Source organism: Poecilia reticulata, linkage group LG18 (assembly GCF_000633615.1).
Source record: "Poecilia reticulata strain Guanapo linkage group LG18, Guppy_female_1.0+MT, whole genome shotgun sequence".
Classification (NCBI taxonomy): Eukaryota; Metazoa; Chordata; class Actinopteri; order Cyprinodontiformes; family Poeciliidae; genus Poecilia; species Poecilia reticulata.
This window is the reverse complement of record NC_024348.1, coordinates 17631225-17652413: the sequence shown is the minus strand read 5'-3', so window position 1 is coordinate 17652413 and position 21189 is coordinate 17631225. Positions and strand designations below refer to the sequence as shown.

The 21189-nt window shown below is 40.0% G+C and overlaps 1 protein-coding gene and 1 non-coding gene across 2 annotated transcripts in view; one reads left to right on the top strand and one right to left on the bottom strand.

Moving 5' to 3' along the window:
- Positions 1-3314: 3314 nt before the first annotated feature.
- Positions 3315-21189, bottom strand: part of LOC103480727 (transmembrane protein 151B) — a 31362-nt gene continuing 13487 nt past the window's right edge. Inside the window, exons 2-6 of the mRNA XM_008435889.2 lie at positions 12808-13149; positions 12055-12189; positions 10722-10861; positions 10560-10599; positions 3315-9411 (exon numbers count right to left, since the gene is read on the bottom strand). Of these exons, the coding sequence (XP_008434111.1) occupies positions 8212-9411; positions 10560-10599; positions 10722-10861; positions 12055-12189; positions 12808-13149 (1857 nt within the window). The 3' untranslated portion in view covers positions 3315-8211. The remainder of the gene's footprint in view (positions 9412-10559; positions 10600-10721; positions 10862-12054; positions 12190-12807; positions 13150-21189) is intronic.
- On the top strand, positions 9846-9927 carry trnal-aag (transfer RNA leucine (anticodon AAG)). Its single transcript has one exon. It is a non-coding gene; the product is annotated as a tRNA-Leu (tRNA).

The window sequence follows — 21189 nt, the reverse complement described above, 5'->3', positions numbered from 1 at the left end:
TTTGTTGCGCAACGAGGTTCAAGTACTTAAACCTCGTTGCACAGTATTTGGTTTTGCAAAGTGAATGTTGTGGTTTTGTTTTGTTGGTTTTCAAAAATGTTCTTTGTCTGTGTTTCATTTGTTGTCCTACAGAAACGTTTCCAATGGAGGTTACAGCTGCAGTATAGGGTGTATAAAACAGAACCAAACAGAAAATAATGCATTTTTAATCCAGTACTGATCATTTTTCTCCATAATTCGCCGGTCAGACTATATAAAATATCTTAGATGGTCTTGATAAGTAATTCTTGGGACTTTGAGTGTTTTCATTCCAGTCCTCACACCCTGTGTTAAAAGCGTGTTGTGAAGTGCAATCCTTAAAACACATGGGTCAAACTCACCACAGCTTTTTATGTGGCCCTCTAGCTTCTAGACTAAACACTAATATAATGCATATATATAATATATATATGATATAATATAATACACTAACACTAGTGTGTTTAAATATTATGTTGTCAATCAAATCAATGCAGTTTTTATCTGTTTACTGCCAAATCATAGCAATCAATCCCTCCAGTTTCTTGTGAATTACCATGGAAATTCACGCAAAGTCACAAAATTATCACTATTTGGGAGTTTATAGCAGATTTTTCTCAAAAATTGTCAAAACTTGTACTAAACAGCTGCCTCAGCCTCAACTGATGTCAAATTATAATCCATGATCTATACACTGAGTAATAAAAAGTTGCATTTACTATCATAAATAAGCACAGATATTGCTTATTTAATACTTATTTTATACTTTGATTTTAATTCATTTAAAATATCCGTAAAATACGGTAATCAGAAAGTAGATTAGTTTTATTTCTGCTGCTTTGACAAAGGAAAGCAATGTTGGAGGGTTACTTTCTAATAGCACCATGGTTTGTCTATGACTCAAAAGACAAGGAAATGTTTTTTTCTTTTTAAACAAACATCTAAAAATGTATTTTCTTTTAGTTTTTTTTTTTGGCTAAATATCTTAAAAGCTTCAAAATTCCTTTTTGAAAAATCTAACACCTTCAGCCTCTAACACAGTAATATTCTTTTTAAGAGACCCTCGACTAACTCTACTGATAATCTCATTTTCAAATATATGTTGTTTATTAGTTTTTAACCCAGAGGACATTTCGCTAGACGGCATATAAACAAGACAGGCTGTTATTGCCCTCACACATCACTGTGTACAACAACAACAACAACGCTGTGACGTGATTATTAAAGAGGGGGAAGAACACAAAATGCATCGGGATGATGTTCAAGTCATCCAGCAGCTTTAAATATTTGCAGAGAAAATAAAGCAATACATAAAATGCTCGCAGTTGAAACAGAGAGGAAGGATAATTTTATTCTCCAACTATAATGTGTTTAAACTGACTGACATTAAACATATTTATCATTTACTGTCATGAAATCTGTTTAATTTCTTCTGTCTGTTTTGCATTAAAGCACTAAATGGCACCAGCAGCTTTAGTTTGACAGGTTTATTGCCTGTATTTTCTGTAAACAACTCATTTGTTTGCATGAAATGTGTTACATGGCTGTCAGAAAGAGATTAAAGTCATGCTTGTTGTGATTTGCTGTACCTAGCTATTTGAGTTTAGTCAAATGGACATTTATACATATTCTACCAACTGAGTAACTTCACTGAATGAACAAGCTTGGATGAAAAAATCTACATACCTGCAGTTTTTTAATGAAATTTTCACAAGTTTTACATTTAAATAAATTGATCTGGAAAAATATTTCACTTGCTGTTTTGCAATTATGTTAATTACCACAATTTCCACATAACTATATTTTTGTCCGTCTTGAAGATGTAATTTTAAATATTAAATTGATGTTATGATTAGCTAGTCAGTACTATGAGGCCTTTTTTCCTCTTACTTGAGTAGAGCTACTTGTAACTTTTGTTAGAGTGAAAGTATGTTGAAGTAGTGACACTTTTACTTGAGTACAAGTTCTGGGAACTCTTCCCACCTCTGCTGCAGAGGACAGACCTCCTCACAGCGTCTCTCAGGGGGAGTCCAGCCAACCTGCACGATCTCGTTTGGTTGTCATGACCAGAGGTGAGAGTCAGAATGTGGACAGACCAATAAATCAAGCTTTTCTTTTTTCCTCAGCCTTTTCCTCACCTCAACAAACTTCAGGAGCCTTGCTGCACATCAGACTCAATCTGTCCCACCGCCACTGGTAAACAAGACACCAAAGAGAGTCCAAGTCCCTGGCCTGAGGCAAACACTGACCCCTGACCTTATAAGGCCAGTCCACCGTTGTGGAGGAGTAAGACGTCAAATTGAGAGCCGACTCTCATCCCGGCTGCAAATCTCTCCAGTGTACGCTGAAGGGTCATGGCCTGGAAATGTCAAGCAGAAACAAATCAGCCAGCAGAAACAAAGATGTGACCCTGAGGTTCCCAAACCAGAGACCCTCCTCTCAATGGCTGCAGGATCAGATGTTGTCAATGAACGGCTCAAACAGGATCAGTAACGAGGGGCAGAGCCCAACCAGCACTGGAAACAAGCTGGACTAGGAGCAGAAAATGAAGACTCAGCTGCTGCTGACAGGACAGCTCTATAAATTATATCGGTATCGTTATACTTTGCTGCCAGTCAGACATATCTGGTAGTCATTTAAGATCGCTCTGATCTACAAAATTTTGAGGTTTCTTTTCAAAGATTCAGCTAAAGAAAGAACCACAAGGAAAACTTTTTATGAAAAAAAAAAGGAAAACTTTTAAATATTTTCAGAAAGTTTGAAACCCAAGAATGTTTAGACCAGATCTGTCCAAAGTGCAGCCTGAGGGCCATTTGGCCTTCCAGCACAGATGGTTGATGCTAAATAACATTTTTAAGACAGAAGACTTTATTGCTGTATTTACTGATGAGGATACACTATAAAGTTTTCTAGGCAGGGAAAACAAAATTCAATCAACCTAAAATAAAATTTCAAATTGGATGTCTGTCCGAAGAAAACCTAGTTTTTGTGATCAGTGATTGTCATAAAAACTGCAATCAGGGCACCCCTAATTTATTCCCAACCGCTTCCAATCCATTTATCGAACCATTATCCGTTTATTTCTCTTCTAATTTTCATAAATTATGTAAATTATAATAAAAATGAAGCCCTAACCTAATGTATAAGGCTTTTTGAGAATCAGATTCTACCCTTTTCCCATTTGTGGTTCTGATTTCCTGATCAGACCAAATGATTGGCTGTGAAAGTTGCAACAAAACGTGCTAATGGTTTCAGTTCAGACGACGTGGGTGAAAAACGAGGACCACAACCCCGACTGTCTTCCACTCTATCACTTTATTTGTGTCATATAGATCAACACAGCCAGACAATGAGTGTGTTACGCTGTGGAACATGGAGGCTCAGTCACAAAATGTAAACGGTCTTCCTCTAACGGTGCTGTCAGCCCAGTGATTGAAGCTCCCATTGCTTGTGATTATAAGTTCAGCAACATATACAAGTCCAGCCAGAAGCAGGGATATGAACTACATTGCTTTGCAAAACATTCAGTCACAACTTAAAGGAAAACAAGGTAGCACCACATAGAGTACGTATATTCCCTTGACTCACAGGTGTTACTTTCCAGAACTTTCCACTTGTTATATAAATAAACTTTACTGAATTTATGGAAAATACCATCCAAGTTATTTAAAGTAACCTTTAGGTTCTGGGTAAGTACCTCAAAAGGTTAGGGAAAGTACCAGGTTAGTTCCTGAAAGTAATTTTTATGTTTCTTTACCATACCTGTTGCATTTCACATTGACGGAAAGTATTGAGTAAGTTCTGGAAAATAAGCTTTGGTTCTGAACTCAGGTCACTTTCTAAAGGTTACATGTTACTTTCCAGAACTTTGCAGCCAACGTCTGGAATGCATCTGGGACAAGACCCTGCTATAACTTTTATATGACTCAGAAGATACTTCCTAGATCTTACCAGGTAAGTCTAAAGAGTATTTATTGAGTCCCACTAACCTCCTGGTAAGGACTGCAGCAATCTCTTTCTGGAAAGTTAAAGGAACGTCTTTGGTAAGTTCCACAAAATACCTCATAAACAAGTTAAAGGAAATTACCTGTTGTTTTCTGAATATACCTGCTGATACTTTAGGTAGGGGTCCAGGGAAGTTTTGGAAAGTACCAAGTAATCTCTTCAAAGTACCACTTAAAGTCCAAGAAGTTTAAAAAAAGAAAAGTAAATCCTGGTAAGTACCATGAAAGTATCCATTAAGTTCTGATAAAAAGTTCAGTGAAAATCTCTAAATCAGGGGAAAAAATTAAGTAATTTTATGTAGTGCTACCAAAAAAGGTAAGATCAGTAAAGAGGACAAAAACTTCACTAGCAACCCAGTCGACCGGTGGTTTTCCAGCCACTGAACACACCTGGTGTGACATCACTGACAGGTACAAGTGCAGATGTTAGACATACTTCAGTCTCAATGCTGTTTCCTTCCTGGTCCGTTTCAGCCTTGGTGTGCTCTCTAAATACATTATGTCAGTCACAATCATTAAGGCTTTGCTGCCCTCTAGTGGACAAAAAATGTCAGCTTTCAAATTAAGCCAAAGACATTACGTGTTGAAAACATTCTGGTTGGATTTACACACAAACTGCGGCCAAATACACAACATAAACAAAGACAACAAAACGGTGCGTGTTAGAAACACTGGCCATCTGATAAGTGCTCTCTGTACATATATGATTTAACTATGTGTTTTCTTTCCGTATTATAAATGTTTGAGTCTACAGCTTAGGCCAGACTATTGAAAACAACCTGTTTACATCTGTATGCACTCACACTTTTTGTTTTTTGCTTTGGCGTGTTGATGAATTTGCAAAAGAGGATACATTAACTGAAGAACCTGAGCAAAAGATGTTGGCAACCTAAAGGCAACCTCATCTGCACAACGCCATGCTTGAGGAGTGTGTGTGTGTGTGTGTGTGTGTGATTACATGTTGAGGGTTGTCATATTTCCATTCAGGTAAGAAAAAAGGCTGATATAGTTGCTATTTTACTGCAGTGATTAAGCATGCAAACAGGCATGATGGTGCGTATGTTTGTGTAAGACATCATGGGCAAAGAATCCTCTTGGCACATCTGGAGCGACACGCAAGATAATAAAACTGCGTATAAATATTCAGCAAGAAGTGCTAAACACATGTCTCAACACACAGAAATGAACAGATAAGCAGTGGACCTAAACAGTAATTTTTACAAAAAGAAATAAAACTTTACAAAGGCATTTGTGTTTTTACTTAAACAACCTCAGATATGAAGATGATGTGTGAGCAGCAATTTACAGATGGAAGTGAGTTTTCCTGCGTTGAGAGTACATTACGTTTACAGGTTTCAGCTGCGTGTGATGAACGGAGCAGTGAAAGCAACACGTTGTCCTAAACAAATGAACGCAGCAGCGGCGTTGAGTGCTTTTTATAGTGCTTCTTTCTGGTTATGATAGACACAGAAGTCCAGAGGCTGAAGTAGTGATTAATGTTGTAAAAATAACTGCCTTTAACGTCGTCACATTTTCAGTTTTGTCCAGCTCTTTAGTTGCTCAGAAAGTCTCGTCCTGGTTACTGTTAACTTTCCGTCGGTCTCCTTGAGCTCAGCTTCCTTCCTTGTCCCTACTTCAGCTTTTTTTTTTTTGTCTTTTTTTCCAATATGGCTACAGAAGATCCATGAACCAGATTCAGCGGATGGGAAAGTGTGTCAGGATGTGTCCCCTACATCTAACCAGGCCAGCGGTCTCCGCTCCACTTTCCCAGAAAGTTGCACTGAGAGAACAGTCAGTACCCTTATTTGTTTGTCCTCTTCACACAGCTTATTTATTTTTATGTTTTTTGGATGTGCTTTTTCATGAATGTGTAAAAAGTAAGCAGAGGCAGCAGGAACGGTCAGGATAAGCTTACCTAACTAATTCTTGTTGCTACGTTAGCAGGTTTACTGTGCTTTGTAGAGTAAATACAAACAAAGCACAGATGGCGGTCTGTGCAGACGGCCTGTCCTGGGTTCATTTTCCAAGAAAACAAACTCAAAGTAGGACAAAACTCTGAATCCTCCAGGATTCACGTCTGTGTTCTTGTGTTGGCGCTGGATCCCAATTGATCAGTACTGTTTGATATTTTTGCAGATTGTAGCTATAATATGCTACCTTGCTAGTAAGCGTGTGTTTCCATGCATTTCTATGCCTGCAAAAGTCTTGACACATTTCACATTAAGGAAATATTAAGGATTTGTTTCTCCGTAAGCAGGAGGAGGTAGCAGCTCGGCCTAAACCTACCCAAAGCATGTTTCTACAGAGCTGTGAATGATACACAGTATAACACCGGGGGGTTATTTTATTATTCTCAGCGATTTCTTCTTCTTTTTTTTTAAAAGTCAACAACGCCAGAATAACTTCTTGACAGCTTCCCATGCAGTCCAACATGTTGGACTTAGAAAAGGGAGGGATATTTCATGCCTAAACATGTATTTAGATATATAAGCTAACAAGAGAGACGCTTCTCTGGATGTTTTCAGTTCATATTATACAGATTTATCTTTGGGAAAATGCTACAGATTATAACACAACTAATATTTAAAAAATGGGAATTTACCAAAATTAGGTTTAAGACATAAAAGTCTTTCTGTTTTTAGTTCTGCCTCACTATAACATTTCAAGTTGAAACAATAATAATAATTTAAAAAAAACTACGAGTGGGAGATATCGGGTTAAATATGAACCATTGGGAGTATTTTGCTGACACAGCTATTAAACTGCTGCACTCACATTTTTTCCTAACAATGTGGATCAGAAATTTAGCAGAAATTTTAATGTCTACCTGAATGCTGTCAGAATAAAACTCTCTTGAATAAGAAAAATGCCATTTTCATAGTCTAATTACAGTAAGATTGGCGTTCACCACAGAGGGCTTTTAAATGCCTGTGTAGAGTGCCTGTCTGCTAGGTCTCCAATGTACATTGTTCAGTGAATGCAAGGAAATATTGAAAAAATCTTGACATGATGCCAAGGTCAAGTGGAAAACTGTGCCACCTCTACTTTTGTCCTGGGTGATTATTGTGTTATGCATAACATTATACATCTTTGAAGAATTTCAGCTGCGTTCTCTGCTGTGTATATTAAGATAAGGAAATAAAAATAACTACTCAGAGCTACAACCCTGAACTGAAGATGTATGTTCTTCAAATAAACCAAACTGGAGGCAAACTAAAATGACGTTCTAGGAGGAAAGGGGTGAATGAGAAAAGGTGATAACATGGCAGAAGGGCAGAAGATGGCTGGAGCGAAGAGGGGCTGAGTTGAAGAGGCAATGGTTGCTCCTCTTTTTATGGCATTCTCTTTAATCGCCCTCCTCCAAAGCAGTAATGGATTGAGTGGTCGGGAAGATAATGGTGAAGTAAGACAGTATGACGAGACGAGGAGGAAATCAATGTAACTCGTCTTTCATTGGCACAGATTACTGTAAGAGGAGCTGGTCAGGTGCTGTTTGTAGTCATAAAAATGATTTTATCCATGATTTGGAATGGAATAATCTGGTTTATTAGCTCTAAATAATCAGAATCATGTGATTTAATAATTTGCATTGTGTTTTCTACTCCCTCTGATTTTTTTCTCTGACCTCCTTTGGCTTTTTGTGGTGTAAAATAATAAATATTGTTAGCTCATCTCGCTGTATCATAATCAATGTTTAATCGATTCTTCAGCCCCCTCAGAGATCCACTCCCAGTTCCTCTAACGCTGTTTCTTTTGTAAAAAGAATATACTTTCACTATTGTTCAGTGGCTATCTTTAGCACAGTTAGCCCCCCCACTTTACCTCCTGCATAGATATATCTGGAAACACACATTTCTAAGCCTTCTGTCATCCTCACCTCCTCTCAGTAAAGCATGCAATTTCAAGGATTTACTTGCTCTCGGTCTTATCTCGTGCCTGCACCCTGGAACAACTCTGATCTCCTGAACTTGTGGGTTTACTGATGGTTGACAGGATGCACTGCGTGAGCTCGCCGCCTCCCTCCGTTTGTCTGTTTATCCTCCCTCTTCCGGACCTCTGGTTCTACCTGCATCAGACCCGAGCATGTTTCTCTCTTTGCTCTGCCTGTCTGAACCCGCTCCTTCCTGCGTGTGCAGCGTTTTCTTTCAGCTCCTGCTCAAACCGCCCTGCTCTTGATGCGTTTTCTGTCTCACATGTCATCGCCAGCATGGCAGCTCTCCTCTCCATGGATGATGAGGACGGGGAAGAAGAAGGCGTCCTGATAGGATGGAGGTCGATCTCTCTCAGCCTCCCTATTTTCTCCTCCTCCTCCTGCACTTCCTCCTCCTCCCTGCTCTGCCTCCTCGTCTCTCTCTCTTCCCCCGTTTTCCCGTCTCCTCACCTGTTCCTCTTCCTCCTCCTCATCGCCTTCTCCTTCCAGCACCCCCCTGGTCTCCTCATTGTTCTGTCTGGAGCCTATTCCTAAGAATCCTCCACTCCCTCCGCCGCCACTGCTTCCTCCGCCTCCGCTCCCTCCTCCGTCCTCCCTGCTGCCTCCCAGTCCTCCTCCGATGCTTCTTGAATGAAACAAGCTGTTCTGTCGCCCACCTCCGAGTCTCCCCAGAGAGAACCCGCTGCGACTGAGCACCAGCCTTCCTCCGATGCCTCCGCTGCCCGGCGCCGCTGCCCGGATCCCGGCGACGGTGGCGTTGAGGAGAGCGGTGGTCCCCATCGGAGCCCTCAGCCTGGAGGGCAGACTGGAACTCGATGTGGTTCTCCTGCACCTGGGGCAGCTCTGCAGGAGGTAGGCGGAGTTGAACACCACAGGCAGAGTCAGGGGTGGTGGGTGGGGGGCTTGTGTGGGGGTGACCCCTGGGGGTCCGGAGATGGGCGTGGAGGCTGTGGGGTTTGTGCTTCCACTGGAGTCCAGGTCCATCAGGAGGGCCTCGGAGTAGCTGGGCACCATCTGCTGGTTGCAGCGGATGTGCCACTCCAGCTCCGTCATGTCCACCGTGTTGACGCGGGAGATGGCCCTGTAGCTGGTCCCGTTCAGCCCGAATCCCGTCCCGATTCCATTCTCGGTCCCTCCTTCCACCGCGTCGCCTCGCCCGCCTCCACCCTGCCCTCCCACGACGACTCCGCCGCCACCGCCATCCTCCTCCTCGCCGAACAGCTTCTCCACATGGTAGTGCACGTACGCCGTGCGGTACTCTGACACGACCCGCAGCGGCCATGACAGAAGGAAAGCCGAGGCCAGCCAGAACACCCGGTGGCGAGAGAACCACGGCTGACGGGCCGGATCTGGGAAGGCCAGGATGTGCTCCCGGAAATCCACGTTTTTTAGGTGCATTCCCTCCCGGGCCTCCATGTAGTCGTCCAGCCCTTCGTTTTCCCCAAAGAACCGCGCTCGCTTAAATCACAGAGAAATAAAAAATAAAAAACTCATTCAGTTACAAATTTTGTGAGCTTTTCATCCAATATAAATCCTAAACTTCAATTGTTTTGATCACTTTCACAGTTGGAAAATCATGACAAACTGGACAGTCACACTAAAACCTTTTAAAAACATTTGCCCTGTCGCTTAATGTCCCTGTATTTTGTACAAACAGATCAAACTACTAATGGATAGTAAATCTACACAGCTCTTTACTGCAAAGTATTTTTGGTCTAGAGCAAATATCTCAGTACATTTAAAATAGGACAAAACTAACTTACAAATAACTTTTCAGCAAGATACAATAACTTTATTTTAAGTCAATAATTCCTTACTATTTGTGAAAAGGCAGTAGTTCCACTGACAGATTATTTAATTTAAGACATGGTTAGTCTGATATTTTGGTATGTGGTAGCGTGGCCGAGTGGTCTAAGGCGCTGGATTAAGGCTCCAGTCTCTTCGGGGGTGTGGGTTTGAATCCCATCGTTGCCAGAGATATTTCCAGATACAAAGGGCACTAAAAATAAAACCTAATGTTATTAATATCAGCAATAGAAACTACACAAATATATTTGGGAAGATTTTTTGTTTTTTCAGTGAAAAGGAATCTACTTTTTTACATGATACATTTTTTTTTACATTAAAATGTCACACTTCATTTATTTTATTGAATTATGTGATAGACCAACACAAAATGGTACAAAATTATAAAGCCTGAAGCAAAGGATATATTTTTTATTGATACCCTTAAATAAAATCCATTGTCTGTAATTTGTTTGCTCTATAAATGTAATTCTTTAAGAAATAGCTATGATTATTACTGGATTTAGCTCTGGACTATGACAAACTTTCATGTTTTCTGCACTTTTGGGAGGCAGTCGACTTTGTTTGAGCTTTCGGTTTGCAGTTGTGCCATAACAAGGTGGCGCACAAACACACAATACACTTTTCTTAATAAAATATCTTGAAAACCATGTAACTTTTCCTTCCTGTTTACACTTATGTGCTATTTGTTGTTGATCTCGCTCATTAACACCAAATAAAACACCCACTTTGCTGCTCTAAGGCACTTTGTAAGCAGCTATGAAGAAGAGTTTAGCGCACTTTCTTCTTCTTTTTCTTACCTGAGTGAGGTAAGCAGCTTCAGCTCGAGCACTGGAGAAGCTAAAGCACAGAAATGTAACAAATTAAAACTAAATTCAAGTAAAGATCAGCTTCGCTATCAAACTAAATTCTAATTCAATCAACTACAGAGCAGATTTACTACTTTAGAAGTCTGGTGGTACCTGAAACACTTGGTGAAGCGGAGGCGAACAGCAGGGTGGCGCTCCATGTCCAGCAGCTCTTTTGACACATCTTTGACGCCGTAGCGGGCGTAGTCAAACTCTGAACTGGAGGCATGAGTGTTCACTCGTTCATGATAGACCTGAGGAAAGGTGAAAGGTTAAAAAAGGAGAGAAACAAAATGATTTCTCGTTATTTGCTTCAGAACTCGAAATGTAAAAAAAAATTAGCAGGTTTTGTTCGGTTTAACCGTTCTTGTTTCACAGTAAAACAAATGTTTTTGTTAATGTTTCACGCCTTAGACAACAATGAAGATAATTTACATCTTCAACATGAACGACTGCTGTGCTGTTTTATGGCTCTATTGCCGTGCTTCCATCAATGTTTTTTATGCACATTTTCAAGTAAAGTATTAGAAAAGTTGATGGAAACAGAAAAATTTTAAATAACTTTCTAAGTTACACAGAAAAGAATGTTTGCACACTCGTTTAAGGTGGCTTTTGTTTTTTCCGAAAGAGTTAATGAACTAAAGAAATGGGAATAGAAACATATTTTCCGAATAAGTCATGACAAAGCAAACATTTACCTTACTTGACTGATCAGCTTGTTTGCTCTGTTAGAATTACAATTGCATTTCTTTCTTTGCCTCTCTGGACATCATGTAACTTTGCTGATGCTAGTTGACTTCACAGAACAATTACAACTTATCGATTTTTTTCCCTCTTTTTTGCAACATTGTAAAAATTTGCTCAAAATTTACAGCACAATTACACGGAAACATAGTATTACCTATGGAAATGTACATACTCTTCCCTGGACAAACAGCGAACTTTTAGTAGGGCAAACAAAAAGATTAGTGATTTATGTGTACTTTTGCTGAAAACATATTTGAATTTCTGAGTCATTTTAAAAGTTTCTCCAAAATTCGCAATAATATTAAATGAAAAGATAGATAGTGACTGTGCTGGATTGGCTAATGGAGCAGCATGTTAACATCCTTCCCTGTAACAAATCCTGTGTTTCCTGAATTTGTTCAGCACAACACTTAAAGCTGCTCTGGGCACCTACTGACCTGTGCAGAAGGTGGTTGCCATGGAGACTATGGCATTACATTGACGGAGACGCTGCTAACTAAGGATTTACATAGCTTGTGAGGTAACTGCCTGCTGGTTTGGCATGAAGAGATGAGCAGATGGTGCTCTCCCTGTCTGATCTCCCGACAGCTGAAGGAAGATGCTAATTCATCGAATCATATTGACATGAGAAATGTCTATACTTATACTTGCTGTTATACATTTGACAGAAAAGCAATGAATAAAGAAAGAGCCCCCTCACCTGTGTGGTGGTGTATGCATCTCCATTGCGGTATCTGGTCACCTGTCTGGTCCTCCTCACGTAGTGGTAGCTGATGGCCTTCCACCAAATACATGGAGTGGCCTGCTGGAGTCTCTGCACCCGCTCGTACACTTCCTACCAGACCGAACCAGTTCATACAAAATGTTAGAAAAACTGGGAGAACTTCCTAAAAAAATAGACCAACGGGAACAAGATAACTATTGTTTGGGTACAATAGTCACAGCGGACAAGACAAAGTTTAATTATATCACAATGATTGTTGTTGTTTTTCTTTTTGCTACAAGCAACTAAATCCTTTTCCAGTAGGAAGTTTTTTCATTACAGAACAAAACAGCCAGGCTGAGTCAGGTCAAGTAATTTTCTACTTGATGAGGCAATAATTTTTCCAGAAATGATGGAGGAAATGTGTACATATTCTCTCCTGGAGAAACAGAATGACGCATTGATAATTTATGTGCACTTTAGCTGAACTCCTTATTTTAGTCGCAGTATTCTGGTGGGAATGTGTGATCTTTATTACCACAAAGTATTAACACAGAAGACAAAAACAGATTACATAATGCAGCACAAAACTACAGCAGTTAAAAGCCAGTCTGAAATGAGTCAAACTTTTTCTTAAAGAATCAGTAGAAATAACATGAAAGCATCCTACAATGTTGGGGGACGGCCGCTCTGAAAGATTTGTCTCCTCTGGTAGAGGAACCAAAAACAATGTAGTTGCATGTCAGATACCTGGAATTCAGCGTGAGCCAACATGGCCGTCTTAGAGAAGCAGTGCCAGCACTCCACCAGGTAAACCACGTACAGCATCGCCAGGAAGGCCAGCGGGATGTAGACGTAGCCGCTGGAGCACGGGCTCTCCAGGTGGAGGATGTCATTGTAGTAGGCGGCGGACGTGGCATCGTCGGCGCCACCAAGAGGCATGGAGGAGGAAGAGCCGAGAACGGGCACTCGGCAGAGAGCGCACCAGGCCAGCGTGGCGAAACAGCCGTACATGAGCAGCGTCAGGAGGAGGCACTTCCAGTGGGACTCTCTGCACAGGGAGGAGGCCAGGGACTGCTGGGTGGGCTTTTGCTGTGGGAGCAAACAAAAATTAGCTACACGTTTACTTATGCAACACAACATCCACCCTGATACTCAAAACTGTAATATAGGATAGACATTTATCTTGTTTATCATTTATCGTGATAAATTTCTTATGGTAAGAGATTTGACTTATCGTTGTCACAATAAATTTCAATTAACGATTGTTTAAAATCCCCAAAACTGTTCACATTGTCAGGATTGGTAGTTTTATTATTTTCTACACCGTTTGTTCAATGAAATGCTTAGCTTAGTGACACAAATCACACTTCTTTATGCGACTGGTATCCTATAAAAGGATGTTACAAATGGTAATGTTTTTCAAGTGTTTGTGGGGCTATAATTGCTGGGACACAGTTATCTAAAAAAGATCTTGTTGTCACTTTTATCAAAATCACAAAAGTACCGGTAAATATTGCGGTAAAATAAGTCCATATCGCCCACCCCTAGTGCAATAAGTAAAGCAACATGCATAGGTGTTAATATTTTATCATGAGAAGATTTATTTTTTGTCCAGGAAGGAATAAAGATGTGCTTCAGGCTGACGTCTGGTAAAGTATTAATAACCTTCCTGTTTGGTAAACAGTGTCAGATTTCCAACCAAATGTGCAGCCGGAGGCCTGGACCAAAGGAACGCATTAGAACTGCTCCATACCCATCTGAGAGTAAGTGCTGCACATTAGACATACACGCACACACACACACAGTTTACAGTGCATTCAAACACACAACCATAGCTGCTGTGATATGCTTCCTTCTCCATCCACACGCACGTTCTCAGCATTGTAATGCAGCCAGAGGAGAATATGTGAATAATTTAGATGAGCACGATGTTTCTAGACGGTTCCCCAGCCAACTGACTCGGCTCCAACATCAGCAGCGCGTCGGTGCTGATGCAATTTGTGCATCAATAAGAGAGAGGCAAAAAAATAAATAAAACTTGTGTCACACAGTTTCAGAGTGAAGACGTTGGATTTCATCCCTGATAAAGACGAAGGAGTGTTTGTTTCCTGTTTCACTTCGTGGGAAGACAAAAAAAAAGGAGATGACGCGTCGGGAAGGAAAAGCAGATGGGATGACACCAGTGTCCTTCTCTCCTCTCAGTCAAGTCTGTCAGCATCTATCCCTCTATTTACCTCACACATGAGCCTTCATTCCCTCAATCACTACCACTCGCTCCTTCTCTCATGCACACTCATCTCTTTTCAGCACAGTTGAACCACAAGGTGATATTTTCTGGCGAGCTGGACACAAAGGCTTTAGATTTTTCTCCTGTATCTGCTGATCGTCAAGGGCAACGCTGTGAGGCAGAATCAATGGGACCGCTCAACCAGCTGTTCACCGTGACAAAAATAACCCCCAAGAAGCAGCTAATAAAAGCAGTCACTTAAAAAAAAAAAAGAAAAGAAGACTGGTAGAGCATCTTCCTTTTGTTCTCTTGTAATCATTCTCCTTTTCTTAACTTTTATTTTTCCCCAGTTCATTTTTACATTTTAGCATATTGCAACCTAAAACTTTGATTTCTGTGGGGATTTTATGTAACAGACCAATGCAAAGTAGTGCATAATTGTGAAATACACATTAATAATACATATCTGAAAGTCTGAAAAGTGTGTGGTGTATATGCATTCAGTTAACACTTTGCAGAACCACACCACTTACAGCTGCAGGTTTTTAAGGGTGTCTGGTTTTAACATCTAGAAACTGAAAGTCTAGAAGTCAACTATAAAGCACTTGCTGCAAGTATATTATATAAAGATAAAAGTACAGCAACAGATTGACAGCATGAGATGAAACACTTATTTATTGCTATACTTCTATCTTGACTGTAATTTAATGCTCGAAATGAATATTCCTAGTTAGCTGGATTTGATCATTCTGTCCAAGGTTTCCCCCAGAAAACTTGCTAAGCCCGATGGTTGGGGCGCTTGGCAGTCATTCATCCAGCATCCCGTCGTGTTTTTGAGTTAAAAAATGTTGAAAGTTGACAGAAAATTTGAAAATATCACTTGATAATTATGTGTTGTTGAAAGATTGGAAGATTAATACCTGAATACCAACTATGAAGCCTTAAAAAAGCTGTGTAAGGACATCAGGGATAAAATTGTAGACCTGCACAAGGCTGGGATGGGCTACAGGACAATGGGCAAGCAGCTTGGTGAGAAGGCAACAACAGTTGGTGCAATTATTAGAAAATGGAAGAAATACAAAATAACGGAAAATCTCCCTCGGTCTGGGGCGCCATGCAAGATCTCACCTCGTGGAGCATCATTGATCTTGAGGAAGGTGAGGAATGAGCCCAGAACTACACGGCAGGACCTGGTCAATGACCTGAATAGAGCTGGGACCACAGTCTCAAAGAAAACAATCAGTAACACWCTACGCCGTCAAGGATTAAAATCCTGCAGTGCACGCAAGGTGCCCTTCCTCAAGCCAACGCATGTCAAAGCCCGTCTGATGTTTGCAAATGACCATCTGAATGATCCAGAGGAGGAATGGGAGAAGGTTATGTGGTCTGATGAGACAAAAATAGAACCTTTTGGTTTAAACTCCACTCGTCATGTTTGGAGGAAGAAGAATGATGAGTACAGCCCCAAGAACACCATCCCAACCGTGAAGCATGGCGGTGGAAACATCATTCTTTGGGGATGTTTTTCTGCAAAGGGGACAGGACGACTGCACCATATTGTGGGAAGGATGGATGGGGCCATGTATCGTGAGATTTTGGCCARCAACCTCCTTCCCTCAGTAAGAGCACTGAAGATGGGTCGTGGCTGGGTCTTCCAGCATGATAACGACCCAAAACACACAGCCAGGGCAACTAAAGAGTGGCTCYGTAGGAAACATCTTAAGGTCCTGGAGTGGCCTAGCCAGTCTCCAGACCTGAATCCAATAGAAAATCTTTGGAGGGAGCTTAAAGCCCGTGTTGCCCAGCGACAGCCCCGAAACCTGAAGGCTCTGGAGGAGATCTATATGGAGGACTGGGCCAAAATCCCCGCTGCAGTGTGTGCAAACCTGGTCAAGAACTACAGGAAACATCTGATCTCTGTAATTGCAAACAAAGGTTTCTGTACCAAATATTAAGTTTCTTTTTTCTGGCGTATCAAATACTTATTTCACACAATAAAATGGAAATGAATTATTGAAAAATCATACATTGTATTTTTCTGGATTTTTGTTTTAGATTTCATCACTCACAGTTGAAGAGTACCTATGATAAAAATTACAGTCATCTACAAGCTTTGCAAGTGGGAAAACCTGAAAAATCAACAGTGTATCAAATACTTGTTCTCCCCACTGTATAATACATTGAGGGGAACCCTGGTGTCAAACTTAAAACTGAAGTGGAGGTTTGATGTGCCGTTACTGAATTTCAAGCAAAATTTTTGTTTGAAAAAATTAGTTTAGTGGATCGTTTGCTTAAATGTTACTATTTGTGATTAAAAAAGCTTAAATATTTTCTGCAGGACCTGATGTTTTTTCCTCTGATTACTCACCAATGACAGAATACCCAATCACTAAACCATAGTCTTTTCAGTGAGATGTTCAAAGCTTGGGGTGTTGGTTTATACCTCAACTTTCATTTAAACTACTCAACAACGTCCTCCCTGGCCTGTCTGATGTGTTTTTTGATCTTCATGATGGTGTTTGTTCCTTTAAGTTCTCTAAAAACCTCAGAAGAATTCACAGAAAAGCTACAGTTTACTAAATTAAATAACACACACATGGACTAATTGCTAAATTGGTGAAGGCAATTGGTTGAATTGGATTTTATTTAGACGTCTACGTCTTACATAAAAAAATAATTAAAATTTGTGAATACTTTTGCAAGGCACTGTATAACCTACGACTCTTCTACCTTTGTCCCCACCCATAGATCTCCTCTCTTATTTCCTCTTTAAAGCTCTGTCTCCAAGTGGATTGATTGAGCTGACAGAGCAGAGAGTGAGGCGCTGAGCAGCATGTGAGACAGAAATTATCCTAAACTTTGAGAGTCCAGGACAGGAAATGTAACAATTTGCAGGTGTAGGAGATTAAACGTCACCTCAAGAAACCCATCTGGTGACATCTTTCCCCGTCTTCCTTTTCTACACGTTTTTAAATAAATATCTTTCACACTTGCAAGTATCCAGCTAGCCAACAATTTAATCACGAGTCTGCAACAATGTGGCCAGTGAGGCAAAAATCTGCCCCAAGACAGGAGTCAAATTATTCGTGTTGGCACTTACGGTGCCAGGTCCCTCGGGGAGGGAAAACAGGATGCAGTGTGGGGTCACTTAGCAACAGAGCTACGTCTCAAAGCAGCAGCAGTGCCAACAATATAAATAAACGTATACGAAAATAGAAGCAAGAGTTGAATTTGCACCGACAAAGACAACTCTAGTTTATAGTCAAACAATGATCACAAAACCAAATCTATTACAATTTTGTAAAAAAATAATAAATGTGGTGACTGTTCCAAAATCTATTAAGAAGCTTCCACAAGTATAATTCTTAACTTGAAGAACAAAGTGTCGTACTAAAGTGGCAAAACTTTCTTCTGTTTGGCAGCAGAAAATGTCTTAAAAAAGTAAGGTCAAAAATATGTCTTTTCACTCTAAAGCCCAGTCAGCACAGCTCTCCTCAGTTATAAACCATTAGTAATTGCATCACAGTAACAGTCTCGTTTTCAGTATGTACTTCGCTGGAGTACATACTGAAGTGTGCTGAGTCAGACTTGACTTTTTTAAATTCATTAAGACTAAAGTGACAGATTTTGGTAACTCCACTGTGACACCTAAAGTGTTTAACATTCCCTGAACATTTAACTGGTTGTCACAAATCTGGGGTTCTAAATGGACCCCAATCTTAAATTTGGCAGGTCAGATTACTGGAGTTGGTAATTTAAGATTTTCCAGTTGAAGTAGTTGGTTAAAATAAAGCCAATTCTTTCCGAGCAGCATTTTGAAACAGTAATCCATGCATTAGTTATCGTTTGGTTAGATTACAGTAATGCACCTAGCGGTGAATGATCATCCATTGTAATTCTCCCACTATAAATGTAATTCGACAAAAGTATTAGCAGGTAAGTCAAGAGAACAACTGCTTTCGTAGATGTCACAGAAATAAAACAGCAGTCAGGGTTGGATCCTTAAGCACAGGTTCTTATTTTAGGTTCAGAAAGCTTTTAACAAGTCTGTGCAAACAGATCTACTCATCCTGCAAACAGACAATTTTATTTGCCATAAACTGCATTTGCTATGCATTGATATGCTTGATGAGTTGCTTTGAACATATTTCCTCATACTAACAGCGTCTAAAACGTTCAATTAGCTTTCTACTTCACACATTACAAGCTACAACTACTGATGAATTGGGTTTTGACAGCAGGTGTACTTCAGATCCCCTCTTTGCAAATAGTTCTCCATCTCTCCACCGTTTTTACACACCTTTTCCAACATAAACTGCTTAATAGAATCACTCTCTCCCACATTGATTCTGTGCTCGAACTGATTCAGCTCGTTAGGTGTGACTGGAGCGGCTATAATTAGCTGCCCCAGTGCGTGGGTGGCAAATGAGGTAGGGAAGTGAGGAAAATGTGCTTTTGATGCCTGCAGAGCACAATTTAAATGCATTTTCTTTTATTGGGACTGGATTGAGCCCTTCTCGAGTGTCAGGCTACCAGCTGCAATAACAGATAGATTGTTAGCACTTACTGAGGTAGCCATGTGTCACCACAGTCTAGCGGTGACACAAACAGTATCCCTCTGCCTGAAAATGATCATCCATTGTAATTCTCCCACTAAAAATGTAATTCAACAAAAGTATTAGCAGGTAAGTCAAGAGAACAACTGGTTTCGTAAATGTCACAGAAATAAAACAGAAAATAACTACATAAAACTTCAATCTCATGCACAATGATGGTTTGAACTAGGGCTGTTCTAAACAAATATTTTAGTAGTCGAGTAATCTATTGATTATTCTTACGATTAATCGAGTAATTGGGTAAAATAAGATAAAATAAAACATTGGCAAATCTAACATAACAGCAGACTTAATATCGGATATCAACAACCCGAACAGATGATCAACTCTAAACCACTTGCACCTTTTTAGTCTCTATCGTTTAAGCATACCCGTTGCCATGGCAACCGCCTGCGCTCCGCAAGCCGACCAGAGATTACTTTACGAATATAACATTCAATCCGTTACAATATTAGATTTGCAGGCTTGATATTTATTTTGCGATCATAACTAATCAACACAGCGGTGGTTGATTAGTTAATTTTAAACTGCTGCTCTGCTATTTTGGTAATGGAACCAAAACGCACAGAATTGCGCAACACCTTGTAGAAACAATAATTACTGAGATTATTATTTTTATTGGGTCATTAATTTGAAGACGATTTTATTTTATTTTTTTATGTTGTTCTTTAATAAAGTTATGAACATTTTAAGCAAGCCAGAGGAGGACGTGTTGGTCTCAGCGTCCTGGTGGCATTTAGTTTGTCACCTAATGCCGAGATCGACTCAAAACCTCCCGCAATCAACATATTGCCCCCCTGCTATAGCAAAGAACAGTTCAGAAACAATATGAAATGAGAAAAAAGCTATTCATTAACTGATTAAGTCATGTTTTAGATTGTTCTTGAAAAACTAATCAGTCACGGCTGATTGTTGCACTTTTTACAGCAGCTAGCCGCTCCCCTTTCTTGCAGGTACTGCGTACCCCCGCTAAATCTTTTAGGGGTACGCAGTACCTGACCGTGCCCACCTGCATTCACCCCTGGTTAAAATGCAGTAAAAAGAGGGATGGAGGTGAAAGACGTAGCTGGAGGCTCTAGGGAAGTGTTAAGTACCAGATAAAAGGGATGTTTGGTTTTGCTACGGTATATATAAATCCTCACTTGGAAAAGTTCAAATTAGGTTTTTATGGTGTGGTTAGAGAGAGGAAATATGAGTAAATATTTGGAACAGTGTATATACTAAAAACATCAAGAGCTCGTTATTGGACATAAATAATCCACTGAAATGGAAAATCTCCAAAGCGCTGATTGTTTATTGAATTTTTTTTTTTACCCATCAAAAACTGATGTTGGGCTACATAATTCAAGTTTTAGAAAATAATTGGTGTTTTCCAGGACGTTGTGATTAATAAGACAAAATACATGAGTATATATAAATATATATGTATGTGAAAGCTTATGTTCTTAGTCATGTAGTTGGTAACATTTCTGTTGCTTGTTTTTGCACTGGTTATATGTTTGACATGTTGTGTACTGTACCCCTTTCTGCTTTGAGATGATCTCTCTCTCTTAATTTATATTTTATGTAAAAAAGGAAAAAGTTGACAGTGATACAACAATAAATATCTTGAAGTAAGCGTTGTGCTGCTTGTCTTTTTTTCTTTTATACATTGCACCAGAAGCAGAACAAATGTTTTTCTGAAACGGTTAAAAATTCCACAAATCACAATTTTAGCCAAAACTCAAAACACACCACACCAGTGTTCTCTGGTTTATGTTGTCTGCCGGCATAGATGCACACAGACTTAAGATCAATTTCTATCTGTTGTCTCCCACTAGCCTGGAAAAAACCAGCTCCTTGATTTACGCTTTGCTTCATACACGGGGTCTAGACCCTCGGCTATTGAGAAATGATTGTCTAATGGAGGTGTGAACTTCAAGTTCCAAAGAATTAGATTACAATACCCAATTGCTAGCGTTTGTCCGTGACGAATAAAATGTGCCAGCTCGATCATGAAGAAATCTACACAATGAAGCCTACCAGAAAATGCAAACCATCCCAAATTAGAAATGCCAAGCTAAATGACATCTTTACCAGCAATAAAATATCTTAAACATTCTTCTTGGTCCGACTTTAATTTCTCAATGCTTGGAGAAGTGGCCAACACAGACTGAAAGACTTTGTTCACTGCGGAGTCAGTGAATGAAGCTACAAGCAGGTTATAACCCTAAAGAAGCCCAGAAAATCAATATGATTGTTCACACCTTCTCCTTCTGTTCGCCAATTGGCCTGGTTGAAATCGGC